Source organism: Ictidomys tridecemlineatus, chromosome 5 (genome assembly GCF_052094955.1).
Source record: "Ictidomys tridecemlineatus isolate mIctTri1 chromosome 5, mIctTri1.hap1, whole genome shotgun sequence".
NCBI lineage: Eukaryota > Metazoa > Chordata > Mammalia > Rodentia > Sciuridae > Ictidomys > Ictidomys tridecemlineatus.
This window is the reverse complement of record NC_135481.1, coordinates 199,958,364-199,985,154: the sequence shown is the minus strand read 5'-3', so window position 1 is coordinate 199,985,154 and position 26,791 is coordinate 199,958,364. Positions and strand designations below refer to the sequence as shown.

Genomic DNA, 26,791 nt, shown 5'->3' with positions numbered 1-26,791 from the left:
GCCTGCGTCGATGACTGTCAGTAAAATCCGCAAATGGCTGCCGTGGCCCTAGACGCGCTCCAGAGAGCCCTCCCCCTCCCCCCACGTCCTTACTCTCCCCTGGGTCCAGCCTCTCTTCCGTCAGTGTTCCCAGAGGTCGACACAGGCCCCTGTGAATCCCCAGCATCTGTCTCCAGCTGGTAGTCATTGGTGGTCCCAGGAGAGACCCCCCCGCCCCCCACAGGCCACCCTAGCATGTCCCAGCAGGAGCAGCAGTGCTGCCAGCTGACAGCATCTGTGTGTGCCCACGCTCTTGTGTGAGGTCTCTTTTGAGGAAGCACCTGACACACGCTGGTACCCACCCAAGGCACCTGTCTCAGATGCTCCTAGATCTCAGCAGGGATTTGGAGAAGATGAGATAGGCCACTAATAATTGAATGGGCACCAAGAACAGGTTTCAGTACCATCTATGTGTAGATTGCCCAAAGCCTGCAAGGAGCCAGGAGTTCTGTCCTTCACTTCCATACCAATCATCTCCTGAAAGCAAGGGTGTTCCTCCTGAGAAATCTAAGGAAGGAGAGGCAAAGACCCAAAGACTTGGGATTTTCATAGGCCAGAACTGGACCTCTTCTGAATTAAAACATGTAAAAGCCATTCTGCTATGGGATGTGGTGGTGTACACCTGTGATCCCAATGACTTTGCAAGAGGACCACAAGTTGGAGGCCCGCCTGGGCAACTTAGCAATATCCTGTCTCAAAATAAAAAGGGCTCAGTGATATAACACCCCTGGGTTCAATCCCCAGAACTGAGAGGAAAAAATTCCACTGAACCCAACCTGGGAGAAGAGGGGATGGGGAAACCAAGACTGACCATAGCAAGACTCACTCAGCAGGCATAGGGATCTTGACCAGGGCAACAAACCTAAATTGAGCATCTGCTCATTCAAGCTTCAAGGGACACAGCTGTGGATGACTACAAGACAAATATGAACCAGTCACATTGTGAAGAATACAAGGAAGAGACACAAGAGAGGAGGCTGCCGTGACTAGAAGTCAGAAAGGCCACCCTGTGGATTGGTTGGAAACAGCATGGGAAAAGTCATGTTGCAAGTACTGGGAAAGCCCCAGAAGTGAAAGACCCTCCAAGGTGTAAAGTGCTCAAAGGAGCTGATGAGGCTGGAACTGGGAGAGGAGGAGAGCCCAAGGGTCCCCATTCCATCCAAGAGTGAAATAATGCCTGTCTGGAATTAAAGAGGAGTAATGGAAGGAACTTGCACAGAGCTAGGAGGAAGGAAGTCTGTGTCTAGGAGGAAGGACTGCTCATGACTGGTTGCTGCAGGGGTACTCATCTAGGCAGACCTGGTACTGCCAGGACTCCTGCCTTGTGCTCTCATTGCTGGCATAGTCCCCACTCCAGCATACAGTGAGTAGGCACTTCACAGATGCTTTTTGACTGAGCGAGGGGCAGGGCTCCTCCAGGGAAGGGCCAGGGTTGTTTTCAGATCAGTGCAGGATCTTATCTATAAACTCACAGTTCACAAAAAACGTCTTTCAAATGGCTGCTTATGAACTCCCTGCAACTGACTGTGGTTGAGAAGTCCAAATCTTCTCCAAGAGTTGGGTGGGATGGCACACCCCTGTAATCCCAGCTACTTAGGAGGCTGAGGCAGGAGAATCACAAGACCAGCTAGGAATGTCATTGAGTAGCAAAGTGTCCTGGGTTTAATCCCCAGTACCACACAGAGAAAAATATAATCTACTCCAAGGCCTGGTACCATTATATTGGAGCAAACATTCAGTGTACTTACTGTGGATGTTATGTGCACCTACTGTGTACCTGGCACTGTACCAGGGACTTCCCAAACAGCTGGCCCCTCTAGCCCAAATGGACACAGAAACTCAACAGAGGACATGAACAAAGTGAGTCTGAGGTAGTACAGTCCCTTGAGTCTGCCTAGACAAGTATTCTCCATCCACAGGAGAAGACTAGAGGACCAGAAGTGGTTACTTCTCTTGATCTTACCACCTGAGTTCCAGTATCTGGAGCTGAGTCCATCTGAAGGACACTGACAGTTCCCAGCTACCACTGCTTGTGGTAGGCCACCCATGATGCTGCTTGAGTTGTCCACACAGGTTTAGGTATCTCTCAGGGAAGGATCCCAACATTCCTTTGTGTAGACTGCCCAAGGCATTAGATCTCTGCCCTGCTCTGACAACAGAACAGCTCTCATAGCTCTGGACTTGAGCGTTACCCATTAGGCTTGGACAGCCCACCTCCTACCTTATTTGGCAAAAAAACATTCCATAGAACTTCTTTTGAAGCTCCCTTTTGTATAAAAAAAGGAAACACAGGTTCTCCTGGCTCTCTTTCCAGTGTGAAAGCAGGACCCTGAAGGTCGCAAAGCCATCCTATCCTCCATCCCAAAATTATGTCTCTGTCGTGTGATTTTTTTGGTCATATCTCTCAGCCAGCACATTTCACGCAAGGGAAACCCAAAATTCTTAGGCCATGCTGGATGCGGATGAGTAGAATAAGAATCAAGAACTGCAGTGACTCCTACAGAGGACATGGTTTCTTCCACTAGGACCAACATCATTGTTAGGAATGGCTTGTGTGCTGCTGTTCTCCCAGCTCCTGTCAGAACTGAATTCCAATGTGTTTGTGTCTGTGTCTGTGTGTGTTAGTTGACAGGTCTGCCATCAATTCAGCAGCTCAAAATACCTCTCAAGGGTTAGCTCACAATTCTCAGGATCCCAATGCTAACAAGAGGTGATCAATTGGGCTGAATTCTGTCTGGAAGGTCCAAAGGCCAACCTGCTTCCAAACTCATTCATGTTGTCAGAATTCACCGTCCATCCTGTGATTGTACCACTAAGATGTTGTTGCTCAGGCTGATCTCAGTCCTTTGGCCTGTGCTTGACTTCGGCCTTTTGGAGCTGGCCTCATTTCTGGGTAGAACTTCTAAGGATCCCTGAGTTTTATTCCTGGTCCTAAGTCTTGATTGTTGGTGGAGCAAGCCTTCTCTTGGCCTCACAGTGTCCATCCCTGAAACAGGAGTAGCACTGTGTCTGTCTGCCAGCCTCTCTTTGGGGGAAGCAAGACAGATGTACTCCACTGAGTGCATGCTCCAGCCCTGGCACACTCCCTCTCTTCCACCATCTGGGGTCTGGCATCCTGGTCTCATCTTACACTCAAGAACCAGAGGTCAGGCTGGGGATGTGGCTCAAGCGGTAGCCTGCTCGCCTTGCATGTGTGTGGCCCCGGTTCAATCCTCAGCACCACATACAAAGATGTTGTGTCTGCCGAAAACTAAAAAATTATAAATAAATATTAAAAAAAAAAAAAGAACCAGAGGTCCAGAGAACTCAGAAACTTGTCCTCAGGCAAAGAAAGAATGTCAGAGCCTGCCTCTATGTTACTTCAAAGATGGGGTTCTAACCTCATCAACCCAACTACCCTGTTCTCTGCCTGGAACCTGCCCATCTTCAGGACACAGAGGAGTTGCCCTTGGGAATGCCCACCCCTCTGGTCCATGACATTCCTTTCTCTGAGCACAGACCAGGGCTCAGTGGCCATCCCAGTCTCCAGCAGCTTCTTTCAAGAGCTCTGAGTGGGTATGGGGGCTTATTTCTACACACCCTGAAGCCAGCACAAAGCCAAGTCTGGAGGAATGGCAGTCCGCGGCTGTGGGAGGGTGAAGCACGGGCTTCTCCTCTGCTTTTATCCCTGGGTGCTCCCGCTATGACGGCGGCAGCCCCTGCCTAGGCACTGGCTTGCACTCCCCATCGCCTCCCTCCTTCCTTCCTTCCTTCCTTCCCTCTCTCTCCCCCTCCCTCGCTCTCCCCCCTCGCTCGCTCCCTCCTCCCTCCCCCTCCCACCCCCTCCCGCCGCGCCCGCCCTCGCCTCGCTCCCTCCCCTCCCTAGCACTGCAGCATTCGCCGACTGCAGCTCCAGCCGCCGCCTGCGTCTCTCTGGCCTCCGCAGCCCGTCGCCACCAGCACCATGGCCAGCACCGTGTCCGGTAGGCGGCAGGGCCTCGGGTTTCCGGGGGCTGCGGCGGGTCTGGCCTGAGGCAGGGGCTGGTGGCCGTTGCGAGGCTGGCGGGACCTGCCTGAGCGCCCCAGGGCCCGGACTGCAGCGACCGCCCGGAGGCTGCAGAAGCCGCAGGGGCCGCGCCTCGGGCTGGGAGGGTGGCGGGGTCTGGCCAGGGACGCGACGTTCCTTCGGGTGCTGGGGGGCAGGTCGGGCGTCTGCCGCAGGGTGGTTCCACCAGGAGTTCGGGCACCGATTCTAGTCCCTGGGTGAAGGCGCCCGTGCTGTGTGGAGGGGGGTCACCTGAGGCGCCAGCGACCTTAGATATCGGTTCAACCGCGCTTTCGCGGGGGATGGGAGAGCGAGTGGGGCCCTCCCCAGCGGCCCCGGGGCTGTCACTGCGTCTAAGGGGCGCTGGCGGGGGCGCTGCGGGAGGCCCGGACCAGCTGGAGCCCGGAGCAAGAGAGCCGCACCCGCCCCACGCGTCGCCACCCCCCACTCCGGGACTTTGCGGGCTCGGAGACCACCCTTCGGCGACGGCGACGCCAGGGCAAGCTTCTCTGGCCGGAAAAGCCACCACCCTTTGCTCCAGGGGCTTCGGATGGTGGGGGAAGGGCTGCTGCCATTTCCCAATCTTCCCAGGATTGGCGGGGGTTTGGGGGGCGGGTCTGCCTCTCCCTCCCTACCTCCGCGGTGCTCCTCAGACCTACAGCCTTTGAAAGCAGTCCCCACCCGCGGCCAGCCATAAGTGCGGAGGTCTGGCGGAGGGGCAGACACCATACGGACATTGGATGAGGGGTGACCCTCGAGGACCACACACACACACACACACACACACACCCGGACCCTCTGCCCTGATCAATGCCCTAGACCAGCTTCGTCTTTCTTTCTTGATGCCAGCGATGACAGACAGCAGGCCCCCACTCCCTCTCCTGCTCTTCCCTCCACCCTGGGGTCGGATCACTGTGGTCAACGGTCTTGCTGGGTTTTCTCCCACGCGCTCACCAGGCCCCAGGCACAAACTCCGCCCACCTAATGCCCCGCCCTGACTCCGCCCCTCATGCCCATTAGAGGAGGGGGCTTGTGTGTCACTGATCAAATGTATCCCCAACCCTGTCGAATCTTGTCCATCTGGGCTTCATCCATTCTTGCCCTGCAGAGATACTGGGACAGCTAAGCTCAGAATGGTACTCTCCCAGGACACCCGAGGCCAACTCTTGACCTTCCCATGGCCAACAAACTGTTCCAATCTGCCCTGAGTCCTGGCCACACGTCTGAGCCTTACTTTGGAAGGCTTGGCATCTTCCAGCCACCATGCTGCTCATGGCTTTTGTAGATTCTGCCTCATATTTAGCTCCTTACGCAACTCTGAGACTGACCACCTGAGCCATGCTACCTAACCTCTCAAGGCTTCTGTTTCCCAATCTAAGGGAGACATGATCTTTAAACCTTCCAGCTCTGAATACACAGGTCCAAACACCTGCCTGTGTCCTATTTCCACATTCACAGTCCTCCCAATTTCTAATCAGCTCATTTTTAAAACATTACCATGGGACTGGGTTTGTGGAGTTGTAGAGCACTTGCCTAGCATGATGAGGCACTGGGTTCAATCCCCAGCACCACATTAAAAACCAAACAAACAAACAAAAAGGTATGTGTCCATCTACAACTAAAAGTATTTTTGAAAAATTATCATGTGTGAAGTTTGATCAGAAAGTTTCTTGTCCACTAATACTGAAGCAGGAGGATCACAAGTTCAAGACGAGACTGGGCAATTTAATGAGACCCTTCCTCAAAATAAAAATTTTTAAAAGGTGTGGGGATATATCTCAGTGGCAGAGCATTTGCCTAGCATGTAGGAGGCCCCAGGTTCAATCCCCAGGACTAGGAAAAAAAAATTTCTTGGGGCTCAATGGTAGAGCACTTGCCTAGCATGTGTGAAGCACTGGGTTCCATCCTTAGCATCACATAAAAATAAATAATTGTGACCATCTACAACTAAAAAAAAAAAAAAGAATTTTAAAGAAAGTTTCTTGCCCATCTAAGTATTATACAAGTTCTTGTCTGTTCCTTTGAGGGGTGCTGATATATAACATGTATGGAAGCTGGATCACCTCTTCTGAGAGGGTCTCTCCAGCCAGGAAGGGTGAGGCAAGGGCCGCAGAGCCTCCCAGACTGGAGTGGGGGGCAAGAGCACAGACACCCAGGACTACACTCTGACATTCTCACGTCACTCCAGCAAGCTGGGTCCTGGAGTTGTGTGGAACTGGGTGACTATAGGGTGCTTACAGGATTGTTGATCATTACTGAGATAGTGGGCCCACACTGGAGTTCAAACCATGTGAAAGGACCTGAAAGAGTTGAATTATTCCATTCTAAGAGTGGATGTGTTTCCCTTCCCCCAACAGGAGCCAGGGCCACAGTTGCCCTGACGAGCTCATTTTCTTTTCTGGTCAGACGGCAGGGACACTAGTTGGTGGCACTTGATCTGGAAGGGCAAGAAGGTGAGCTGTGCAGGGCTGGGGATGTGGCTCAAGCAGTAGTGCGCTCCTCTGGCATGCTTGCAGCCCAGGTTCGATCCTTAGCACCACATACAAACAAAGATGTTGTGTCCACAAAAAACTAAAAAAAAAACCAAATAAATAAATATTAAAAATTCTCCCCCTCTTTAAAAAAAAAAAAAGAAAGAATTCCTTTAAAAAAAAGAAAAAGGAGGTGAGCTGTGGTGCTGAGTGGACAGCTCCTCCTGTCCTTGTCCAACCCTACCTGGGTGGACAGTATGTATCTGCTGAGGGTGTGGATTTATCTCAGGGTGACCACACTGTCCTCAGGATGAATAGAAAAGACACAGGAGAATCTGAGGGCTTCACCCAAGTCTATAGTTCAGAAAGTTTACAGTTCAGCCAGGGTGGCACACACCTGTAGTCCCAGCTACTAGGAAAGCTGAGGCAGAAGGGTCCCTTGATTTCACCAGCCTGGGCAACATAGTAAGAGTATGTCTAAAAAAGATAAAAACAAAGAAGAGAAAGAAGGAGAGAGAGCTGTGGTGCTGGTCCCAGTCGTGGGAGTGGGGGTTTGGCTAGGCTTTGTGGCACAACTCCTGTGATCCCAGATATTTGAGAGGTTGAGAGAGGAGGATTACAAGTTCGAGGCAACTTAGCAAAACCCTGTTTCAACATAAAAAAATAAAAGGGGCTGAGGATGTAGTTTAGTGGCAAAATGTCCATGGGTTCAATTCCCAGTACAAAAAAAAAAAAAAAAAAAGTGAGGCGGTAGTTGGTTTTGTCTGCCTGAGAGGGAGAGGAACAGGAGCTAGTGGGGGATGGGAAGTATCAAGGGCAGAAAGCCACACACCAACAAATAATCACAGAGAAATACTCAGAAAGAAAATGGGAGGGATGCACTGTGAGAGAAAGGCACAAAGACAATGACAGAATCTTAAAGAAGGGTGAACAGAGACCCAGGCTGTGTCCCCACAAAACACCTTTGACTGGGTGGCTTCTAAACAAGAACAGTCCAGGAAGCTGGGAGTTCAAGATTCCTGAAGATTTGGTGTCTGGTGAGGTTGCTTCCTGGCTTATAGATGCATCCTCACTTCGACCTTACCTGCCAAAATGGCTGGTGGCCCTCACTGGGTCCTGTTCTCTAAGGGTACTAGTCCCACTGGAGAGTTTCACACTCATGACCTATTCACCTCCCCACAGCCCCACTCTTTTTTTAATATTTATTTTTTAGTTTTAGGTGGACACAATATATTCATTTTATATTTATGTGGTGCTGAGGATCAAACCCACTGCCCCGTGCATGCTAGGCGAGTGCTCTACCACTGAGCCACACACAGCCTCCAAAAGCCCCATTCTTAACACCAGCACACTGCCTTAGGATTTCAGCACGTGAATTTTGGGAGGACACAGACATTCAGACCAAAGCAGGCAGAAAGGGACATATAGAAAGAATAAGGCTGAGACCAAGAGTGATGCAGAAGAGTAAGACGGGCAGAAACACCTGGAGAGAAAAGGACTCCAGGAAGGGAGAGACTGAGAGACAGAAGCACAGAAAGAACAGTGTTGGGAGATACCACCAGAGTCCAAGCTTGGAGACAGGAGGGGGAGAGGAGGGATGGAAGTCAGAGAGGTGGGTACATAGTGTGATGAACAGCTCTGTCTCACAGGGTGGGAAAAATGGGACCCTGATCAGCAGACTCAGGGGTGGGGCAGTGATGGTACCGCTCACCATGGCCTCATGCCCACAGCCTACAAGGAGAAGATGAAGGAGCTGTCCGTGCTGTCACTCATCTGCTCCTGCTTCTACTCACAGCCTCACCCCAACACCATCTACCAGTATGGGGGTGAGTGGGCCCACGTTGTTGTTGGCCTGCTGGGCCAGGCTTGCCCACCTTGCCTTTCCTGCCTCCCCTGGACTCTCAAGCACCCTGGCATGGCTGGATTCTGCAGAGGGTGGCTTTGGGAGAAGGGCCTAGGCCTGAGAGTCTTGCATGAGCATCTTCCCCCTTCCCTCAGCCCCTGATTGGCATGTTGCCCCACACAGTCCCCTCACCTTGCCCCCGTCCTCTGGCCGGCCCTCTTGATGCCCTGTCTGGTCTTGCCCTGCAGACATGGAGGTAAAGCAGCTGGATAAGCGGGCCTCTGGCCAGAGCTTCGAGGTCATCCTCAAGTCCCCTTCTGACCTGTCCCCAGAGAGCCCTGTGCTCTCCTCTCCCCCCAAGAGGAAGGACGCCTCCCTGGAGGAGCTGCAGAAGCGACTGGAGGCAGCTGAGGAGCGGAGGAAGGCAAGCAACTCTCCCGGCACAGGCTGCCCTGGGCCTTGCCTGGTCAGGGCATAGATCCGGGGCCCTGGAGGACTCATGATCCAAAAAGGGTCTTATCCAGGGCAGGGGAGTGTGAAGGAAGGGCCTCACATCTGAGAACCCTCAGTTGGAGCAGTCAGGGGAGCTAAATGGGGTCCTGAGAGAAATGGGTGTGGGCTCCAGGTTCCTTCCCCATCCCTTCCCCTACACCAGCACTTTTATGACTGAAACAGAGAGAAGGACTTGGTTTGGGAATGCAGCCCAAAAGCTCAAGTCCACTGGCTGTCCAGTGGGAAGTGGCTATCTTAGGCACAGTGACCAGGCTAAGCAGGACCCAAGTCTACTGGTTAACCAAAAGTGGCTAGTGCAGGGGTGAAGCCCTCTGCAGTCAATCAAAAGGCAAGAAGCATGTAATTATCCTTGGGAGCCTGGAGTCAGTCTGCCAAGGAGACCCCACCCAGGGTCACCAGGAGATGTTCTTTCTCGCAGCAGGAAGGCTAGGCAGTGTTGCTTGGGAGGGATCAACCCCAGGACAGGGCTTGTCTTGCACAGATGCTCTCAGCCCAGTGAATAGAGCGGCAGTTCTGGGCACAAGGGTGAACCACTTCAGTCCCCCAATAGTAACTTTCAGTGCCAAAGCCAGGAAAGTCCCAGGCAAACTGGGCGGTACAGTGTAGGCCCAAGCTCTTAGGATGTGTCCATGAACAACACGACAGTAGGACAAGGCGCGGGGTAGGGGCAGTCAGATGAGAGCAGAGGAGGCACAAAGTCTGCCCTTTGCAGCAGAACCGTGACCCCCTTCTCCCTGCCCGACCCAGGCCTGGAGATGGTCAGACTGTCCTCAGGACGGCGCCCGCGGTCCAGCACCCGCAGGCCCGGGGCAGAGGAGCCACTCAGGGTTTGGCTGGCTGTCTAGCGCCAGGGAGGTGGGCCGGGGCGCGGAGGGGCCGAGGTCACCGCTCACGCGCCCGGCCCCGCGCAGACACAGGAGGCGCAGGTGCTGAAGCAGCTGGCGGAGCGGCGCGAGCACGAGCGCGAGGTGCTGCACAAGGCGCTGGAGGAGAACAACAACTTCAGCCGCCTGGCGGAGGAGAAGCTCAACTACAAGATGGAGCTCAGCAAGGAGATCCGCGAGGCGCACCTGGCGGCGCTGCGGGAGAGGCTGCGCGAGAAGGTGCGCACACCGTGGGGGGGCGGGGCAAGATGACGGAGGGCGGGGAAGTGGGACGGGGCTGGGGTCCTCACGCAGGAGGGCGAGGCTGAGGGGCCCCTCCGGACTGCGAAGCACCACACCCTGGCCGTCTGTTAAGTGCTTCCAAAGCGCACTGCCCCGCCGTTGCTTTTGTCTCCCGTGACACACTGTCCTGCTTGAGAAATACCTGAAAGTATTTCTGTTCCTCGAGTCAGAGAAGACCCTGGGGGCCAGCTCCCTCTCAGGCCACGCTTTAAGGGTACCTCTTGTCTTCGCAGGAGCTGCATGCGGCGGAGGTGCGCCGGAACAAGGAGCAGCGGGAGGAGATGTCGGGCTAAGGGGCACTGGACACAGCGGTGACAAGAACGAGTTTTTTTGTTTGCTTGTTTTGTTTTGTTTCAACTCTGCCTAGATGCAACTTTTGTTCCTGTTCCACCCCTCCCCGCCCCCGCACCCCCAGCTTCATGCTTCTCTTTCCGCACTCCGCACTCCCAGTTGTCCAGTCCTGATGGTGCGTCTGACCATGGGCTCTCCCCGGAGGGGCCACCAGGGTATGAGACATGGTCCCTCAATTCAGATACAGGACCAGGTGTGGTTAGGTCCCCTCTCGGTGGCTCCCTTAGTGGATATGGTGGCAACCTTAATAAATCTAATGGCAGTGTCATGGGTCCTTGTTTTGGGTTGTCTGGTCACATGAAGGCATGTCCTTGTGCCAACTCCCCTCTGCCAGCAGACAAGGCAAGAACATCTTCCTGTCTTCCCATGGGTGAAGGTTCCACAGGGAGTAAATGGCAGAGGAGGAAAAAATTGGGCTGGGTCTGTGGAGCCCCCTCCCTCTGACACTTTAGCTAGCCCTGGAACCTGTGTGCAGCATAGCTGTTTGGAACTGGTGGGAAGGTTCTGCAGCATTCCTTAATGTGGTAGCATAGGGTGTGGGCACCCTAGGTGAATCGTAGAGTCTGTGGTCATGGCATAGGGTCCTGGGTTGGGTAGGCATGACCTGAGTCTGCTGGGTGCATGAGCATTCTCCTCCAAGTACTCACGAACAGACTGTTGTGGGCAGTGTGGATATACTGTCTCCACCCACTCAGAAGTGCAGGCACTCAAAGATCCCAAGCCACGGCCCATATCCCTCTGGGCTTTACAGATGCCCTGAAAGAACCTAGTCCTTAAAGCCCTTTGGAGTTTAGTGTCTTTCTCTGCTCTCTGCTCTGGTCCGATTATGCTCCTGGCCATTGGACTTTTAGGTTCCCCTCCAGGGAGGTGTGGCCAGGTGTGAACATAGTAGTAGCCACAGGTCCTCAGGGAGCCCTTTTTGAGGGCTGAGGGTAGGTGCCAGGACATGAGGGTGGGGGGTTCAGGACCAGCTGTCTTCAGATTCAGATGTTGGAAGGGCAGGGTCTGGGTTCCCAAGCCAGCCCCCATGCCACATGCATCCTCAAGATTCCTCACCAGAGGGTTGGAAGCCTGGTTCTAGGCCTCTTCTGTCAACATCCTCCTAGGTTGGGTCCCCTCTTCTTCAGCAGCCCCAATGCTCCAGTGCTGTTTGGGATTAGTCACCTGTCTATGTGCCACAGCTGCATCCCCTTCTTATCCATGACAACTCCACCCAGTAGCCAAGTGTGAGGGCAGGATCCTGCTTAGTGTGAAGTATGAGAACAATGACACAATTCTTTCACAACTCAGAGCTAGGGCCCCAGAAGCCAGGTTGCAGCCTACAGGGGCCTTGGCTTTTATCAGACAGAAGACCTTTGGAGGACTGCAGGTGGTCATCCGGGTACAGCTAGAGATGGGGGCACCCTTGTCTCAGAAAGCCCTCCAGAGGGAGCAACAAGCCAGGATTGGAACCCAGTGGTATCCACGTGTGGCTTTTGTGGGACTGAGAAGGGGAAGTGGAAAGGGAGCTAAGGTTGGATTTCCCTGGCAAGTAATAGCTATCTTGTAGCCAAAACCTAATGCAGCATGCACCTGTCTTATCCATGAGTGAGCTTAAAACTAATTGAACAAACACCTGTGTGTTTAGAAGTGGCTGACTGCCCACTCAGAGTGTGTCCTGCATCTGGAACAAGCACCACAGGGGGGGCTTAAAACAAAGAAGCCTCATCTCTCCCAGCTCAAGTGGGCCTCATGGCGAGGGTGGGATAAGAGATGGGATGACTTGAGCCATCAGTGCAACCTGACCCTGATCATGCAGAGGGCACTGCAGGGCAGGGAGTAGGCACTTAAGTCACTGTCTCTCCATGAGGCCACTCCACCTAAGCCTTCACTCTCCTCCATAGCCCCCAGTCCTCCAGCTGCGGCACTCTGCTGACACTTCCTGTGGGTTTCTACCATCTTATCAACCTGAGCCCTAAGTGCCTGGCTCAGGTGCTCATTGCTTTCTGGAGGCTGGAGATGCAGCCAGTGATAGACTGAAGCCTTAGCCAAGGCCAAGAATTCAATTCCCACTACCAGAATCCCTCACAAACCCAAAATCTGTTTTTGTTTTTTTTTCTTTTCTTTTTGAACTGAGGTCTTTCCAAGTTACCCAGGCAGGTCTCAAGCTTTTGGGCTGAAGCAGTCCTCTTGCCTTAGCCTCCTAGGTGCTGGGAAAGGTGTGCATCATTGTTCTAAAAGCTAATCGTCTCGTGGCAAGTAGAATAAGGGCCTCTGTGAGACAGTGGCCATCTCCTGGACTGAGGGTCCCCTTGTGGGCCTCTGAAAGTTGCCACTGGTGTGTTACAAACCCAACCAAAGCCAATGTGAATGTTTTTCCATTAATGTTGCCAGAAGCTCACACACTGGTGTTTCCTCAGCCTCCTCAGCCTGTGGCAGTTCATTTCCTCCTTTTACTACCTTGTGCTCTGAGGAGTACCCATTAGCTACTTTGCTGACTATTCCTCAGTTTCTCATGACTGGACTGGGTTGTGCATTTCTGGCAAAGAAAACCAGAGAAATGAGGTGTGTCTTTCAGTGTATCATCTCACAGTTTCCTGGGATCAGCAAGTCTCATTGGTGGTGATCTGATCTGGTTTCTCCACTTTAAAATTACTAGTTTTCCCTTGGTAGCTATTAAATCTTGTGGAAGGCAGAATGATGGTTCCCAAGATGCCCAAGTCCTCACCCATGGAATCTGTGATTTGTCTCACAAGCGAATGGAAGTTGCCAGTCTACAATTGTAAGAGGTGCTTCCTGCATTATCCCCATAGGCCTAATATCATCATGAGGGTCCTTCAAAGTGGGAGAGAGAGACAGGTGTGCAAAAGGCAGGAAAGGATTCCCCTCTGGATCCCCCAGGAGTCGTTAGCTGTACCAGTACCTGGATTTCAGCCCAGCAAGCCTGAGGTTGGACTGCATTTCTCACCTACAGAGGAATAAGAAAATAAATTCATATTTTGAGCCCTTGATTTTTATTTTTGGCTGGCAATTGAATTCAGGGGTATTCTACAACGGAGCCACACGCCCCCAGCACTTTTTAAAAACTAAAATTTTTGAGACAGGATCTCATCAAGTTGCCCAGGCTGGCCTTACACTTTTTTCTTTTTTCAACAACTAATAATTTATTAAAACAGTTGACTTAGGCATCTGCAATGGTGACTTCCACCTCCACTCCTGGCTGGTGGAAGTAATCTGCTTAACAATCGCAGAAGGGCTGTGCAAGTCAATGAGTCCTTGTGGATTCTCATCTGCAGACAATCCTGTCTTGGAGCCTTCACCACAAGGTGTTTTTCTTGTGGTGCTTCTCAAAGTGTTATTAGGCATGCAAACAGGTTCCCTCACTTTGAGATGATGCTTCTCCTTTGAGCCTCTGATCAAGTCGGCACACATTTTCTCAAGTGATTTCACATTACCGCTGGTGAGGGTAATTCTAATTTGGTGAATTGCCATCTCTGGTTCCATGGGTGTCTTTAAATGCCATGGCTGTGGCACAGTTTCCTAATTTGTTGCTTGGCGAGCGAACAGCAGTGAGTCAGGAGCAGAAGCAGGCAGCATGGTGCTCTGTTGTACCCACAACTGTGTAGCTCTCAAAAAAGCTGGCCTACGGGCTGGGGATATAGCTCAATTGGTATAGTGCTTTCCCTGTGTGCACAAGGCCCTGGGTTCAATGCCCCAGGGGAAAAATAAAATTGCTGGCCTTAAGCTTGTGATCCTCCTTCCTCAGCCTCCCAAGCAGCTGGGATCACAGATGTGCACTTCTGTGCCCAGCTAAACCATTAAATTTGAAGCAATCTGTTGGAGCAATAATAGAAAGCTAGGAAAATAAGTACTTTAGGGGAGACATTCAGAAACCATGCAAATACTATTTCACCTCAAACTTTTGCTACTTAACATTAGCAACTATCAGTGGATTCATACCTGTCACAAATAAAGGTGACTGCTTCCTTCTACATTTATTGACTTGTTTTTCCCCCCAGTATTGGGGATGGAACCCAGTAACTCACACGTGCTATTTTTATTAATTGGAATTCAGGAAGAATTGTGCTATTTTCCCACTTACTTGGCGACCACTCACACCCACACGGCAGACTGGCAATGCCCCGTATTGTGGCCATAATCCAGCAGTCAGCACTTACTAGTGCTCACATAGTCAGAGCTCTGGCTCGGGCCAGTGAGACCCTTCTGGCTAGTTCTAATGCCTGTTCCACCAAGGCCCATCTTTTTTTGGAGCAAGTTCCTATCTGGGGGTGGGGGGCACTCACTTAACACTGGCTTAGTCTGCTGCAGCAGAAATACCCATATGGGTGGCTTATAAACAAATTTCTCACAGTTCTGGAAGCTGAAGCCCAAGGCACCAGCAGAAACTGGTATCTGGAAAAGTCTGACTGTTGGCTCAGTGTTGTGTCCTTGTGTGTGGGAAGGGGCACATGGCCTCTCAGTGGTCCCAAAGACCCCACTTCCTATGGCCATCATCTTGAGGGTTAGAACTCTGAAGCAGGAGCACTTAGTGGCACTGCTGATGAAATAAATCCATCCCAAGAGCACTTTCAGTCCCCTCTGCCACAGGGATCATTTCTGGCCTTGTAGGAAACAAAAGTCCAGCTCCATGGCAGGATGGAACAGAGAGCAGAACCTAATTCACCCTTATCCTATAGTGGTCTGGTCTTATTTCCCTCTGATGCCTCTCTGGAAGCTGAGGTGGGCTGGAGTGATAAACAGGGGGACTGGGAGCCAATGCCCACTCTGGCCCAGCTCCCTAGCCTGTCCAGCAGCAGGTGCCAAAATTGCATGAAGTCAACAGCTGTAACACCATCTGTGTCTGTCCCCGCAGGCCTGATCTTGTCCTTAGGGTCACTTCCACCACTCCCCTTTAATCTCATTGGCATTTACTTCTACAACGACAAACACGGAATATTACCAGATAATAACCAAAATAATTGCACGGACAAAAGTTCAACAATTTAACATATATATATTTTCAACACATATACAATACATATATTTACAATATATACTTACAAATTCTAAATATATGTATATTTTTACATATACATTATGTGTTCACAGTTAGCTTTATCTTATTTACTTATTTTTATGTGGTGCTGAGGGTCGTTAATTTTTGACGACTTTCCTTCACTGGCTCGAGTAGGTGGATGTGACTCCTCAGATGAAGCACTACTCTCCTTGTTATGAAGTCCTGCAATTAAGTCTGCTGGACACGGCCCACCCCGGCAGCCCTTCTCCGTCTGCTTCCTGTTCTCGCTTCACCTCGGGGACCCTGCCGCCTTTCGTCCCACACCCAGACCCCAGAGAGCCCGGGGCACGGAGGCGCCACCAGCCTCATGCCCCGGGGCGAGCGTCATCTGCTCGCCAGGGCCCACTGCGCCCGCCCGCGCCGGGGAAGGAGCCCCGCAGGCGCCCAGGGACGCCTCCCTCCCCAGCGCGGCACCGGCCGCTCTTGCCGTCGCGGAGAAGGGAAGGAGCGGCGCCGGGGCGTGCTCACCGGCTCGCGGAGACCTCCCGCTCCCCCGACCTTCCGGGCCGTGAGCGCGCCTCTCGCGCCGGCAGACGCAGAAACCCAAAACCCGAAAATGTGCAGGTCCGACGCGGGCGGTGTGCGGGCGAGGCTCCCCTCCGCCCGGGCCGCCAGGCGGCGGGACCCAGTCCCCCCCGCCCCACGCTGCCTCGAAGGCGGGACCCCCGCGCGCGTCGCGGCCACCATTGCGCACTCCTGGGGCTGGGTCGCAGATGCGAGGGAGCTGCCGCGTCCCCGTCATACACGCGCAGCCTTCCAGGCGCCGTCCCCTCGCGGACCGTCTTCCCCTGACGCGTCCGCCCAGCACACGGCGCCAGAAGGTGCCCGCGGAGGGGAAGCCAGCGACGCTAGGACCGACAGCAGGCCGCAAGCGCACGCGCGTCAGGGCCCTCCGGGCCTTTTCTCACAGCACCTCCCGCCTCCGCGGCGAGCGCCAAATAAGTCTCTGAGCCCGCCCGGGTAGTGCGTGCGCGGCCCCGTCGCCTGCGTCACTAGGAAGCGCGCGCCCGAACTGCCGCCGCCGCCGCCGCCGCCGCCGCCGAATCCCCAACAAGGAAAGAAGCCCCCGGCCGCCGCCGCCGCCGCAGTTCTCGCCGCCGTCGTCGCCGCGGCTGGGCGTCCGAGCAGGCCGGCGTGGCCCCAGGTAAGCGGCGCCGGCGCTTCCGCGCCCCCCCGCGGCGAGGCCTCTCGCGCCACTCACGCGCCGCCGTCCAGTCAGGGGTCCCTGCGGAGCGTCAGGACGTTACGGCGGGGGGAGGGGAGCGGGGGAGGGGCGGCGGGCGCGCGAGGGCGGCGGCGGCGGCGTCGGCGCGGCGGCGTCAGGCGGGCGGGCGCGGGCGCCGGGCGGTCGGGCGCGTGAAGCGGCGGCGCTTCCGGCCTCCATCTTGCCGTCGCGGAAACGGGCGAGGGCGGCTGGGTGCGGGGCCGGGCGGGAGCGGGCTCCGTGAGCGCGGGGTCTGAGGGGCTCGTCTGGGCGCCGGAGCTACGAAGAAGAACCTCACCCACGAGAACGCCGAGACCCTCCGGGTGGGGACGGGTTGACAGGAATGAGTCCATGGTGGGAGCCACGTGAGTGGCCCAGCGGAGGGACCGCGCTGGCCGGCCCAGTAGTCGGCCAGACCCACCGGCGGAGTCGAGTCCGTGGCAGTAGATGGGTCGCTAGCACCGCGTTGATGTGGACCCAGTGGGAACTGCACTGCCAGGAGCCCCACCAAAGGGACCCAGCGGTGGGACTCTGTGGTCAGGAACCTACCATGGGGACCCAGCAGTGGGGACTGTGTGGCCAGGAACCCACCGTGGGGACCCAGCAGTGCGGACTGTGTGCCCAGGAACCTGCCATGGGGACCCAGCAGTGGGGACTGTGTGGCCAGGAACCCACCGTGGGGACCCAGCAGTGGGGACTGTGTGGCCAGGAACCCACCGTGGGGACCCAGCAGTGCGGACTGTGTGGCCAGGAACCTGCCATGGGGACCCAGCAGTGGGGACTGTGTGGCCAGGAACCTGCCATGGGGACCCAGCAGTGCGGACTGTGTGGTTAGGAACCTGCCATGGGGACCCAGCAGTGGGGACTGTGTGGCCAGGAACCCACCCATGGGGACTCAGCAGTGGGGACTGTGTGGCCAGGAACCCACCGTGGGGACCCAGCAGTGCAGACTGTGTGGCCAGGAACCTGCCATGGGGACCCAGCAGTGGGGACTGTGTGGCCAGGAACCTTCCAGGACCGCGCAGTGGAAACCCCATTCATAGAGACCCAGTGGTGAGAACTGAATCAGTGTGGCTCACGGTTAGTAGCTGTTAGTTCATCTAGTCGATGGTTGCTGACTCTTCAAACACTGTTTTGTCCTACTCAGTTAAAATGAGCTGGGTTAAATAAAAACTACCTATAACAAGATCAGCAAACTCCCTGCTCAGAATTTGTTTCTAAAGGCTTTGGGAAGACATCCCTGAGGGATTTGTGTGCCTGCCTTGAGCACTTGCAAAACCAAATGCAGACCCAGCCTTGGAATAACTGCTGTGTCTGGGCTGTGGAAGGAGGTGGCGGCAGGTGGCACAGGACTGACTGCCTTTGGGTGTGAGCAGCTGGCTGGTGCCTGTCTACCTGACACTGGATGCCTCCAGAGCTCACTGCTGATGCTTTTGAAGAAGCTGGAAACTTCACATGTTTTAAACTAATTAAAATGTTTCAAAACACTGAGGATCAAAGGAATTATGCCTGTGGACGGGTGGTCATATCCTCTGCTCTCCAAGATGGCATTTCCTTTTTTTTTTTTTTTTTTTGAGTTTTTGTTTTTTTTTGAGTTTTTGTTTTTGTTTTGTTTTGGGTACCGGGGATTGAACCTAACCAATCTACATCCATCCCTTTTTATTTTTTATTTCGGGACAGGGTTTTGTTGCCCACACTGGCCTCCAATTTGTGAGACTCCTGCCTCAACCTCCTAGTTGGAATCACAGGGGTGCACCATTATGCCTGGCTTGTTTTTTTGTGACGGGGTTTGCTGTGTTGCCTAGGATGGGCACAAACTTGTCATCCTCTTGCCTCAGATTCCCAAGTAGCTGGGATTATAGGTGTGCAACTGTACCTCTGCTTCAAAGGAAAATAGTTTTGATTTGCCAGAAGAAAATCAAATCTTGGAATGGGATATATTGGCCAACTGCACACTAGCACTTTTATCTTGTTTTTGTACTTACACCCAAGCATCCCATGTCTGTCCCCCACCCCCACCCCAGTAGCTGGGGATTGTACCCAGGGCCTTGTGCAGGCTAGGTAAGAGCTCTGGCTCTTTCATCCTTTTGTATCTGGCTCCTTTATTTGGTATAACGTTTTCAGAGTACCCATATACTAGTAGGTATCAGAATTTCATTCGGTTTTGAGGCTGAGTAACTGTGCCGTCTTCTTTTTCTTGGTTCTTGTGTGTGTTTGGGTGTTTCTACTTTTGGCTGCTGTGAGGGCTATGTTACAAACACTGGTATATAAGTATCTGAACAAAGTCCCTGCTTTCAGTTGCATATCTCCTAGTTACTCTGTGTAACTTTGTTGGTGGGAGCAGAGATGAACCTAGGATCTGAGGCCTGCTGCGTGCCACATGTTAGGCAAGCACTCCAGCACTGAGTTGTACCCCACCCTGTTTTCTCTTTGGCTGTCTGAGCTTTTCATCCCCAAATCCAGTGTCATGAAGATGTTGCCCTGAGTTTCCCTCTAATTGTTTTATGGTTTTATTCTTAGGTTTGATCATTTTGAGCTAATTTTTGAGTGTAATGTAAGGTGGTGTGAATTTATTCTTTTTTTTTTTTTTTTAAAGATAGAGTGAGAGAGGAGAGAGAGAGAGAATTTTTTAATATTTATTTTTTAGTTTTCGGCGGACACAACATCTTTGTTTGTATGTGGTGCTGAGGATCAGACCCGGGCCGCTCGCATGCCAGGCGAGCACGCTACCGCTTGAGCCACATCCCCAGCCCTCAGCTTTTATTCTTTCGAATGTGGATGAACAGTCATCCACACCTCAGTTTGAAAGGTGTCCCCATTCCCTATTAAATGGTGTTGGCAGCCTTGCTGGAAATCAGTTGACCATATATGCAAGGGTGCAGGTGTCTTTTGCTAGTTTCAGTTTTAAGAAGATTTTATTATTTTTAAAAATATTTTTTAGTTTTAGGTGGACACAATATGTTTTATGGAGTGCTGAGGATTGAATCCAGTGCCTCATGCATGCTAGGTGAGCACTCTACCACTGAGCCATAGCCGTAGCCTCAGCCCTTAAGAAGATTTTAAAGTGGTAAATCAGCATCCTGGTTTTTGTGTACAGTTGCATGAATTGTTTCATGAGTAGATTCATGAAGCTATTCTGTGATTAAAGTACAGAGAGACAGCACCCTGGAAGCCTCCCTGGATATCCCGTTTGGTCATGTTTGCTGTGGGGTGCACCTGTCCCTGCATTTGTGTGGCCTTGCCTAATAGGAGTCCTGGGGTCCTCTCCTGTGGCACCTCCTATGGGGTTGTCTTTTCTACCCACCTGGTCCTTAGAGATTTATCCAGGTTGTTGACGAATCCATAGTTTATTTCCTGCTGCTTGGTGTTCTCTTTTGTGATACTCTCACCTCCTGAAGGACCTTTAGGTTGTTTTTAGCTTTTGATAGGAGTAATGCTGTCATAAGAAATTGTGTACAGGTTTTCAAGTAGATGTAAGTTTTTTTTTGGGGGGGGGAGGGTACCAGGGATTGAACTTGGGGACACATTCAACCACTGAACCACATCCCCAGCCCTATGTTGTATTTTATTTAGAGACAGGGTCTCACAGAATTTCTTAGCTCTTAGCCATTGCTGAGGCTGGCTTTGAACTCTTGATCCTCCTAACTCAGCCTCCCAAGCCACTGAAATTACAGGTGTGCGCCACCATACCCCAGCCCCATCCTTATTTTTTCTTTGGTGAAGTATCTAGTCAAATCTTTTGCCACTTTTAAAAATGGATGCTGTGTAAAAAACCAATAACAACAAAAAATGGGTGCTGAGTCAGGTGTGGTGGTGCACATCTGTAATCCAGGAAACATTTGGAAAAATCCAGGAAGGCTGAGGCAGGAGGATCACAAGTTCCAGGTCTTCCTGGGCGATTTAGCAAGACCCTGTCTCAAAATAAAAAGGACTGGGGATGTGTCTCAGTGGTAAAGCACCCCTGCGTTCAATCCCTGGTACAAATGAATAAATAAGAAAGTAAAAATAAAGTTGGTGCTGTATTAGTGTTATTTATTTATCTCAGATGCAGGTTCTTTATCAGACATATGATTTGCAAATAATTCCTTCCAGTCTGTAGTCTGACTTTTATTCCCCTTTATATTCTTTATTAATTCTATTGTAATATACCTACTTAACTCCACCCCCCCCAAATACTGGGGATCAAACCAGGGCACACTATCACTGAACTGCGTCTCTAGCCCATTTAAAAAAAAAAATTAAGACAGAGTCTCACTAAGTTGTTCAGACTGACCTTCAACTTGGGATCCTGCTGCCTCAGTTTCCTGAGGAGCTGAAATCATAGTTATGTACTTTCTGGCTATATACTTAATTTTTAAAAATTAGTAGCTAATCTCTTAGGGTTGTTGTAGGCTCCTAGCACAATTGAGCTGAAGGTATGGTGGGGTTCCCAAAGCCCTTCTTCTCCTCTGCTCTGATTGACATCCCTAGAGTGGGCTACTGATGAAGCCCATGAGCCTGCTGGCCATGCTGTCCCCAAAAGCTCCCTCCCATGTGGACACCCTGTGGGTTTGATGGATGTAGTGACATCACTGTTGTAGCCAGAGAGCCCCCTGCCCCCAAGCCCTGTGTTCCCCTCTCTCCCCCAGGCCAGTGAAAGTGGATCTTTTTTTTGGGGGGGAAGGGGAGTTACTGAGGATAGAACTCAGGGGCCCTCAACCACTGAGCCACACCCCCAGCCCTATTTTGTATTTTATTAGAGACAGGGTCTCACTGAGTTGCTTATAGCACTTTGCTAAATTGTTGAGGCTGGCTTTGAACTCATGACTCTCCTGCCTCCGATTCCCAAGCAGCTGGGATTATGGGCATGTGCCACTGTGTCCAGCCTTGAACACAGGTCTTTCTACTGTCTCCGTGGTTCTGTCTTTTCCAGAGTGAGGCAGCATGGAATCCTGGTGGAGCCTCCTCTGCCCTCTCTCGAATCAGTAAATGCATGTACATTTCCACCGTGTCCTTTAGCACATTGGTAGCTCATTCCTTTTTTTCTCTGAGACCTGATCTGATGTCTGGAACATGAACAAGTTGTCTCTTCTGTGGAGGGGAGAAGCAGGGGTCCACATATATTCTCCCTCCCTTTGGATCCTGGCTATTGTGTGCCTCCTGTGTTGAAAATCCCATCAGGCAGTGTTACAATTGTTGCATCCAGGGTTGCAGGTGTTTAGAGAACTCCAGAGACAAATGGTGTATTGTATTAATTACTTGGTTACTCTTCCCTCATTCCTGAGGTTCCAGGCCCCTCTTCATTGGTCCTGATTTTTTTTCTGAATTTCCATTGCTCTCTCTTGGAGAGCAGATGATGGTGACTACTTGTTTTAATTTTCCTTTACCTGGAAATACCTTTATTTTGTCTTCATTCCTGAAAGATCTCACTGGTATAAAATCCTGGATTGGCAGTCCCCCGCCCTTTCCTCATTACTCCTCTCACTTTCCTCATCACTCCTCTCTCTCTCCTCTTTTCTCTCTGTGTTCTGTGGCTTGATCCCAGGACCTTGCACATGCTAGACACTGAGCTACATCCCTAGCCCTTCTTACATTTTTTTATTTTTATTTTTTAAAAATATTTTATTTTTTTGTTATAGTTGGGCACAATACCTGTTTTTTATTAATTTATTTTTATGTGGTGCTAAGGATCCAACCTAGGGCCTCACATGTGCTAAGTGAGCACTCTACCCCTAAGACACAACCCTAGCCCCTATATTTTTTATTTTGAGACAGGGCCTTGCTAAGCTTCCTAGGCTGGTCTTCAACTTGCTGTCCTCCTGCCTCAGCCTCCCTGAGTTGCTGGGATTAGAGGCGTGCTCCACCACATCTGAAAACAGTTACTTTAATACATTAAAAATACTGTTCCCTGCGGGCTGGGGTTGTGGCTCAGTAGTAGAGTGCTTGCCTAGCATGCATGAGGCCCTGGGTTGGATCCTCAGCACCACATAAATATAAAATAAAGATGTGTCCACCTAAAACTAAAAAAAAAAATATTTTTTTTTTAAAATACTATTCCCTGGGCTAGAGTTATAGCTCAGTGGTAGAGTACTTGCCTAGCGTATGTGAGGCACTGGGTTCGATTCTCAGCATCACTATAAATAAGTAAAATAAAGGTCCATCAACAACTAAAAAAATATTTAATCAACTACAACAAAACACCATTCCCTGCCTTCCAGCCCTTGTGATTTATGAGGACTACTCCATGTTGTTTGAGTTGTCCTGTATGGTAATGCATACTTTTTTTTTATCTGTTTCAAGATTTTTCAATGTTGTCTTTGGTTTCTGGCTTGATTATAATGTGGGCGTGTCCATTGGAAGTGTACTGAGTGTTTCATATGGGCACGTTTATGTCTTTCTAAGTTTGGAAAGTGTTCAGTACTTTATCCTCTCCCTGGAACTCCAGTGTCACAGTGCTCAGCCTCATGGCTGCTGCTTGACCCTGAGACTCTATGTGTTCTAGTATTCTCTGCTGCTCAGTTTTTTTTTTTTTTTTTTTTTGTACCAGGGATTGAACCCAGGGGCACTTAACCACTGAGCCATATCCCCAATCCTTCTTACATTTTATTTAGAGACAGGGTCGCTAAGTTGCAAGTTTCTTAAGGCCTCACTGAGTTGCTGCAGCTGGCTTCTAATTCACAGTCCTCCTGCCTTAGCTTCACAGCTGCTGGGATCACAGGTGTGCACTGCCACACCTGACTGGATGTTTTCTTCTGTCTCATGTTCTCTTTCTCTATCCTCTCTTATCTACATGCTGCTATAGTACCCATCCAGTGATCTTTTATTTTACTTTGGCCACTGCTTATTTTTCAGTGCTGGGGATGGAACCCAAGGTCTTGCATGTGCTGTGCAGTTGCTCTGTACTGAACTGCATACCCAGCCCTGGTTACTCTACTTGTTGATTCTCAGTTTGGTGGGTGAAAACTTGGGAGTGCTTGCTTACCCTTGGACATGATGTGGCACCTGCCTCTCTCTTGTTGACACTAACATAAACCTCAGAGTGAGCAGCTCTTGAGTGTTTTCCCATGAGAGGCGATAGGGCTTTCCTGACCTCTCTGTGCTAAGCAGTTCTGGATCACACCCTGGACACTTGGGTGTTCTGCCATGAGGTCAAGGCTGTGACCCGTCCTCCCCGAAGGTACAGATGCTCTCACTGCAGCAGGAGCTCCACCTGAGCCTGGAGTGCATGTTTGCAGGCCGTTTGTGGCCATACTCGGGTCACTCAGTCAGTCTGCAGTGCCCCATCTGAGGCCTGGTCCAAGGCTGAGTGGTAGTCTGCCCTGAAGGGCAGACTGTCTTGGGATGACCCAGGCTTTCCCTCATGGCTGTGTGTAACCAGTCTCACCTCCCTCCTGTCTACTGTGCCACTCTGACTTCAGGACCCCTTCCTTGTCCTCTGTTAGAAACTTAGGACTGTCCTGTGTGCCACCACATCTTGTTACTGAGTCTGTCCTATGCCTGAGGGAGAGCGTACAGTGTGGGAACTCATGCTCTGGGGACTGTTGCCCCTAGTGGGACAGGGCTTCCCTTTCCTGGGAGTTTTGGTGCTTGCCAGGCCTCTGCCATCATTTTAGGGTTCAGGTAGGGGCTTGGGTTTTGTCTGAGGGTGAGACTGGTGAAGACAAAAGATAGTAATGGTAGAATAATAAAAAGCAGGTCATCCCTCTTTCTTTCTGTCCCATATGGGTTTCCCTTTTCACAGCCACAGAGAGGACTTATCAGGTGGCTCTGTCTGTACCTGTGCTCAGTCTTATAGTTTGGGCTGCCCTTGAGATCAGCCAGAGATAGAAAGGAGAATAGCAGCTGGATACCCTGCATTAGAGAATTCATACCTGGAATTCTGGTCTCCCTCCCTGTCCTTTGGGGGAGTGTGGCTCCTGTAGGGGAAAAAGAGCGGCTTTTGCCCCTGCCAACCTCAGACCCTGCAGAGTTCCTGCATTGCTACTGCTGCTTTTCAGAGTAGCAGTTAGGAGCTTGGAGGAGATCTTTGGAGAAGCAGAGAGGCTGTTTGCTGGGTGTTCTTTTGAGCAGACCTGGAGACCACCCTGCCACCTGTGTTCTGCCTTGTCCAGGATTGGGAACCTGGAAGAGTGACGCTGCAGTCCGGGCGTCCTCTCCTCAGAGCCATGGCAACGCCAGATGTGAGTGTCCACATGGAAGAGGTGGTGGTTGTGACGACCCCAGACACTGCAGCCGACGGCAGTGGTGTGGAGGAGGTGAAGACGGTGCTGGTGACCACGAACCTGGCCCCTCATGGGTAAGGCCTAGCCCTGCGCCTGCTGAGGGTGGTGGGGGCTGGGTGGGGCTGCCTGGAGGTTTCTTTGAATGTGGTGGTTCTCAGCCTGGACTCAGCCTTTCTTTAAGTGCCAGCTATAGAATGAACAGCATTGAATGTGAGGATGAGTGAAAGCTTGGGTGGCACAGTAGCTCCTTGGTGTAGCTACCATGTTCCCAGAAATACCTGGCATTTCTCTTGATTAGTGGAACAGTGGGGACAGCTGGAGACTTTTTTAAAGAGGTGAAGGTGAAGCGCCAGTGTCTGCCTTGATATTCCTCATGAGACTGAGTACTTTCCCACTTCTTGGATCAGAGGTCTGCCTTGAGCATTGGCATCCGAGTGAGTGCTGGCTTCCGTTTGCCACCCACAGGCAGGGTTGTGAGGACGGGTAGATGGCTCCCACCTGACTGGGGATGAGGCAAGCAGGGTAGTCAGCCTGGAGAGGGCTTCTGAGCCCCATGCTCTTCCCACCAGAGGGCCTAACTCCCAGGCTAAGGCTCACCTTGCCCAGCTCCCAGGGGGTGTGGACATGCTTTTGTCTCCTCACTCTTCTTTAGCTTGTTTTTGCAGTGCTGAGGAGTGAACATGGGGTCTTGTGTGTGCCAGATAAGCTCTTCACCACAGAACCTCTCAGAGGGAGGCTCTAGACCATTCCCTTTTGCTTCGTGCTGCTTGTGTGAGTGGCTTGCTGGCAGCTTTGTGGTGGGGCTGGCCTCAGTCTGCTTTCTTCTGCTAGACACTCCAGCATTGGGCACCGTGCATCCATCTCCCTCCTGGGGCAGAGTGGAGGCTGGTGCCACAGTTGAGCAGGATTGGCCCCAGAACTTGTGAGTCCTGGGTGCATGATCCTCCCTGTTCTGTGGGTATGGCCAAGGCCCTGGCAGGCTTCTGGGAGGGCCTTCCTGCAGAGTTACCCGTGAGGTTCTCCTTTGATCTTTGTCAGTGCCTTGGCACATAGCTTAGAGGTGTCTCGCACATGCTCTGCTGCTTCCTCCCCAGCCTGACCCAGAGCAGTGCCCATATCTCCTCACCTAGATCGTGAGTAGCTTGATAAGAGTGGCAGAAGTGGCACTGGGTCAGGGAAACCTGTGTGGCTTCCTTCTAGCACCTTGGGGCTGCTGTGGGGAGCCCATTGCTACACCTTCCAGCTTCAGCACTTCTCACCCAGGAACTTGGGGAAGGAGCCTCCAGGGAGGGCCAGCTCTACATGGGAAGTCTCCAGCTGCTGGGGATGATGCCATGTAGCCCGCGTCAGGGGCCTTCAATATTATTATCTATAGGCCTTTCTTCTTGGGCTGTTATCTTCTTATGCAGTTGTGAACTTAAAGACCTGTGTCCCCTGTGAATATCCTGCACTCTCTGTAAGTTCTGTGTGCAAGAGAATGGTCATCTGGCTGCTGGTGACAGTGACTGACCCCTGGGTCTCTCCTGAATGTGTACTTCAGCTGGCACAGGCCCTCAGAATTAAGGTGTTATGTTTGTTTCCTTTATTTCCTGTCCTCATTAGAGAAAGTGGCTGCTGTGGACCAGCTTTGCTCTGTCAACACCCAAGTTCAGGTCCTTTTCTATGTTGGTCACTTTTGTGGTGTAAGGAACCACTTCAAACTTGGTGGCTTAGGACACAGATATGGATTCTTGCAGTTGGACAAGGGCTGCTGCTTTCTGTGGTCTGGCTGCCTGACTGCCCCACAGTGAGCTGGGGTGGTCCTGGAGCCTCAATCACTATCTGGTTGACAGGCTGGTGTCCTGGTGGCTGTCGTGATGGCTCACCTCTGCCTGCCAGCCTCTTGTCCTCCATCTGGTGGCCTGGACTTCTTTCCCAGGTGTC

The 26,791-nt window shown here is 51.9% G+C and overlaps 2 protein-coding genes and 1 pseudogene across 7 annotated transcripts in view; 2 read left to right on the top strand and 1 right to left on the bottom strand.

Moving 5' to 3' along the window:
• The first annotated feature begins 3,846 nt into the window (after nt 1–3,846).
• Nucleotides 3,847–10,675, top strand: Stmn3 (stathmin 3). 3 transcript variants are annotated; one of them, XM_078052221.1, is made up of 6 exons: nt 3,922–4,001; nt 6,421–6,516; nt 8,265–8,360; nt 8,626–8,801; nt 9,802–9,993; nt 10,290–10,675. In XM_078052221.1, the coding sequence occupies exons 3-6, from the start codon at nt 8,279–8,281 to the stop codon at nt 10,347–10,349; spliced, it is 510 nt and encodes a 169-aa protein (XP_077908347.1). In that variant the 5' UTR covers nt 3,922–4,001; nt 6,421–6,516; nt 8,265–8,278; the 3' UTR covers nt 10,350–10,675. The 3 variants fall into 3 exon arrangements, with proteins under 3 accessions (XP_077908346.1, XP_077908345.1, XP_077908347.1); XM_078052220.1 differs by lacking the exon at nt 6,421–6,516 and having other exon boundaries at nt 3,847–4,001; XM_078052219.1 differs by lacking the exon at nt 6,421–6,516 and having other exon boundaries at nt 3,888–4,001; nt 8,184–8,360.
• Nucleotides 10,676–12,613: 1,938 nt separating this feature from the next.
• Nucleotides 12,614–16,150, bottom strand: LOC144377683 (small ribosomal subunit protein uS10 pseudogene; annotated as a pseudogene).
• Nucleotides 16,151–16,444: 294 nt separating this feature from the next.
• Nucleotides 16,445–26,791, top strand: part of Gmeb2 (glucocorticoid modulatory element binding protein 2) — a 28,579-nt gene continuing 18,232 nt past the window's right edge. For 2 of the 4 annotated variants that reach the window (XM_078052209.1, XM_005325331.5), the window contains exons 1-2: nt 16,826–17,747; nt 24,758–24,942. In XM_078052209.1, the coding sequence (XP_077908335.1) occupies nt 24,939–24,942 (4 nt within the window). In that variant the 5' untranslated portion in view covers nt 16,826–17,747; nt 24,758–24,938. Of the gene's footprint in view, nt 16,608–16,825; nt 17,748–24,757; nt 24,943–26,791 lie in introns of those variants that run through there. The other 2 variants (XM_078052208.1, XM_021726406.3) reach the window with 2 other exon arrangements.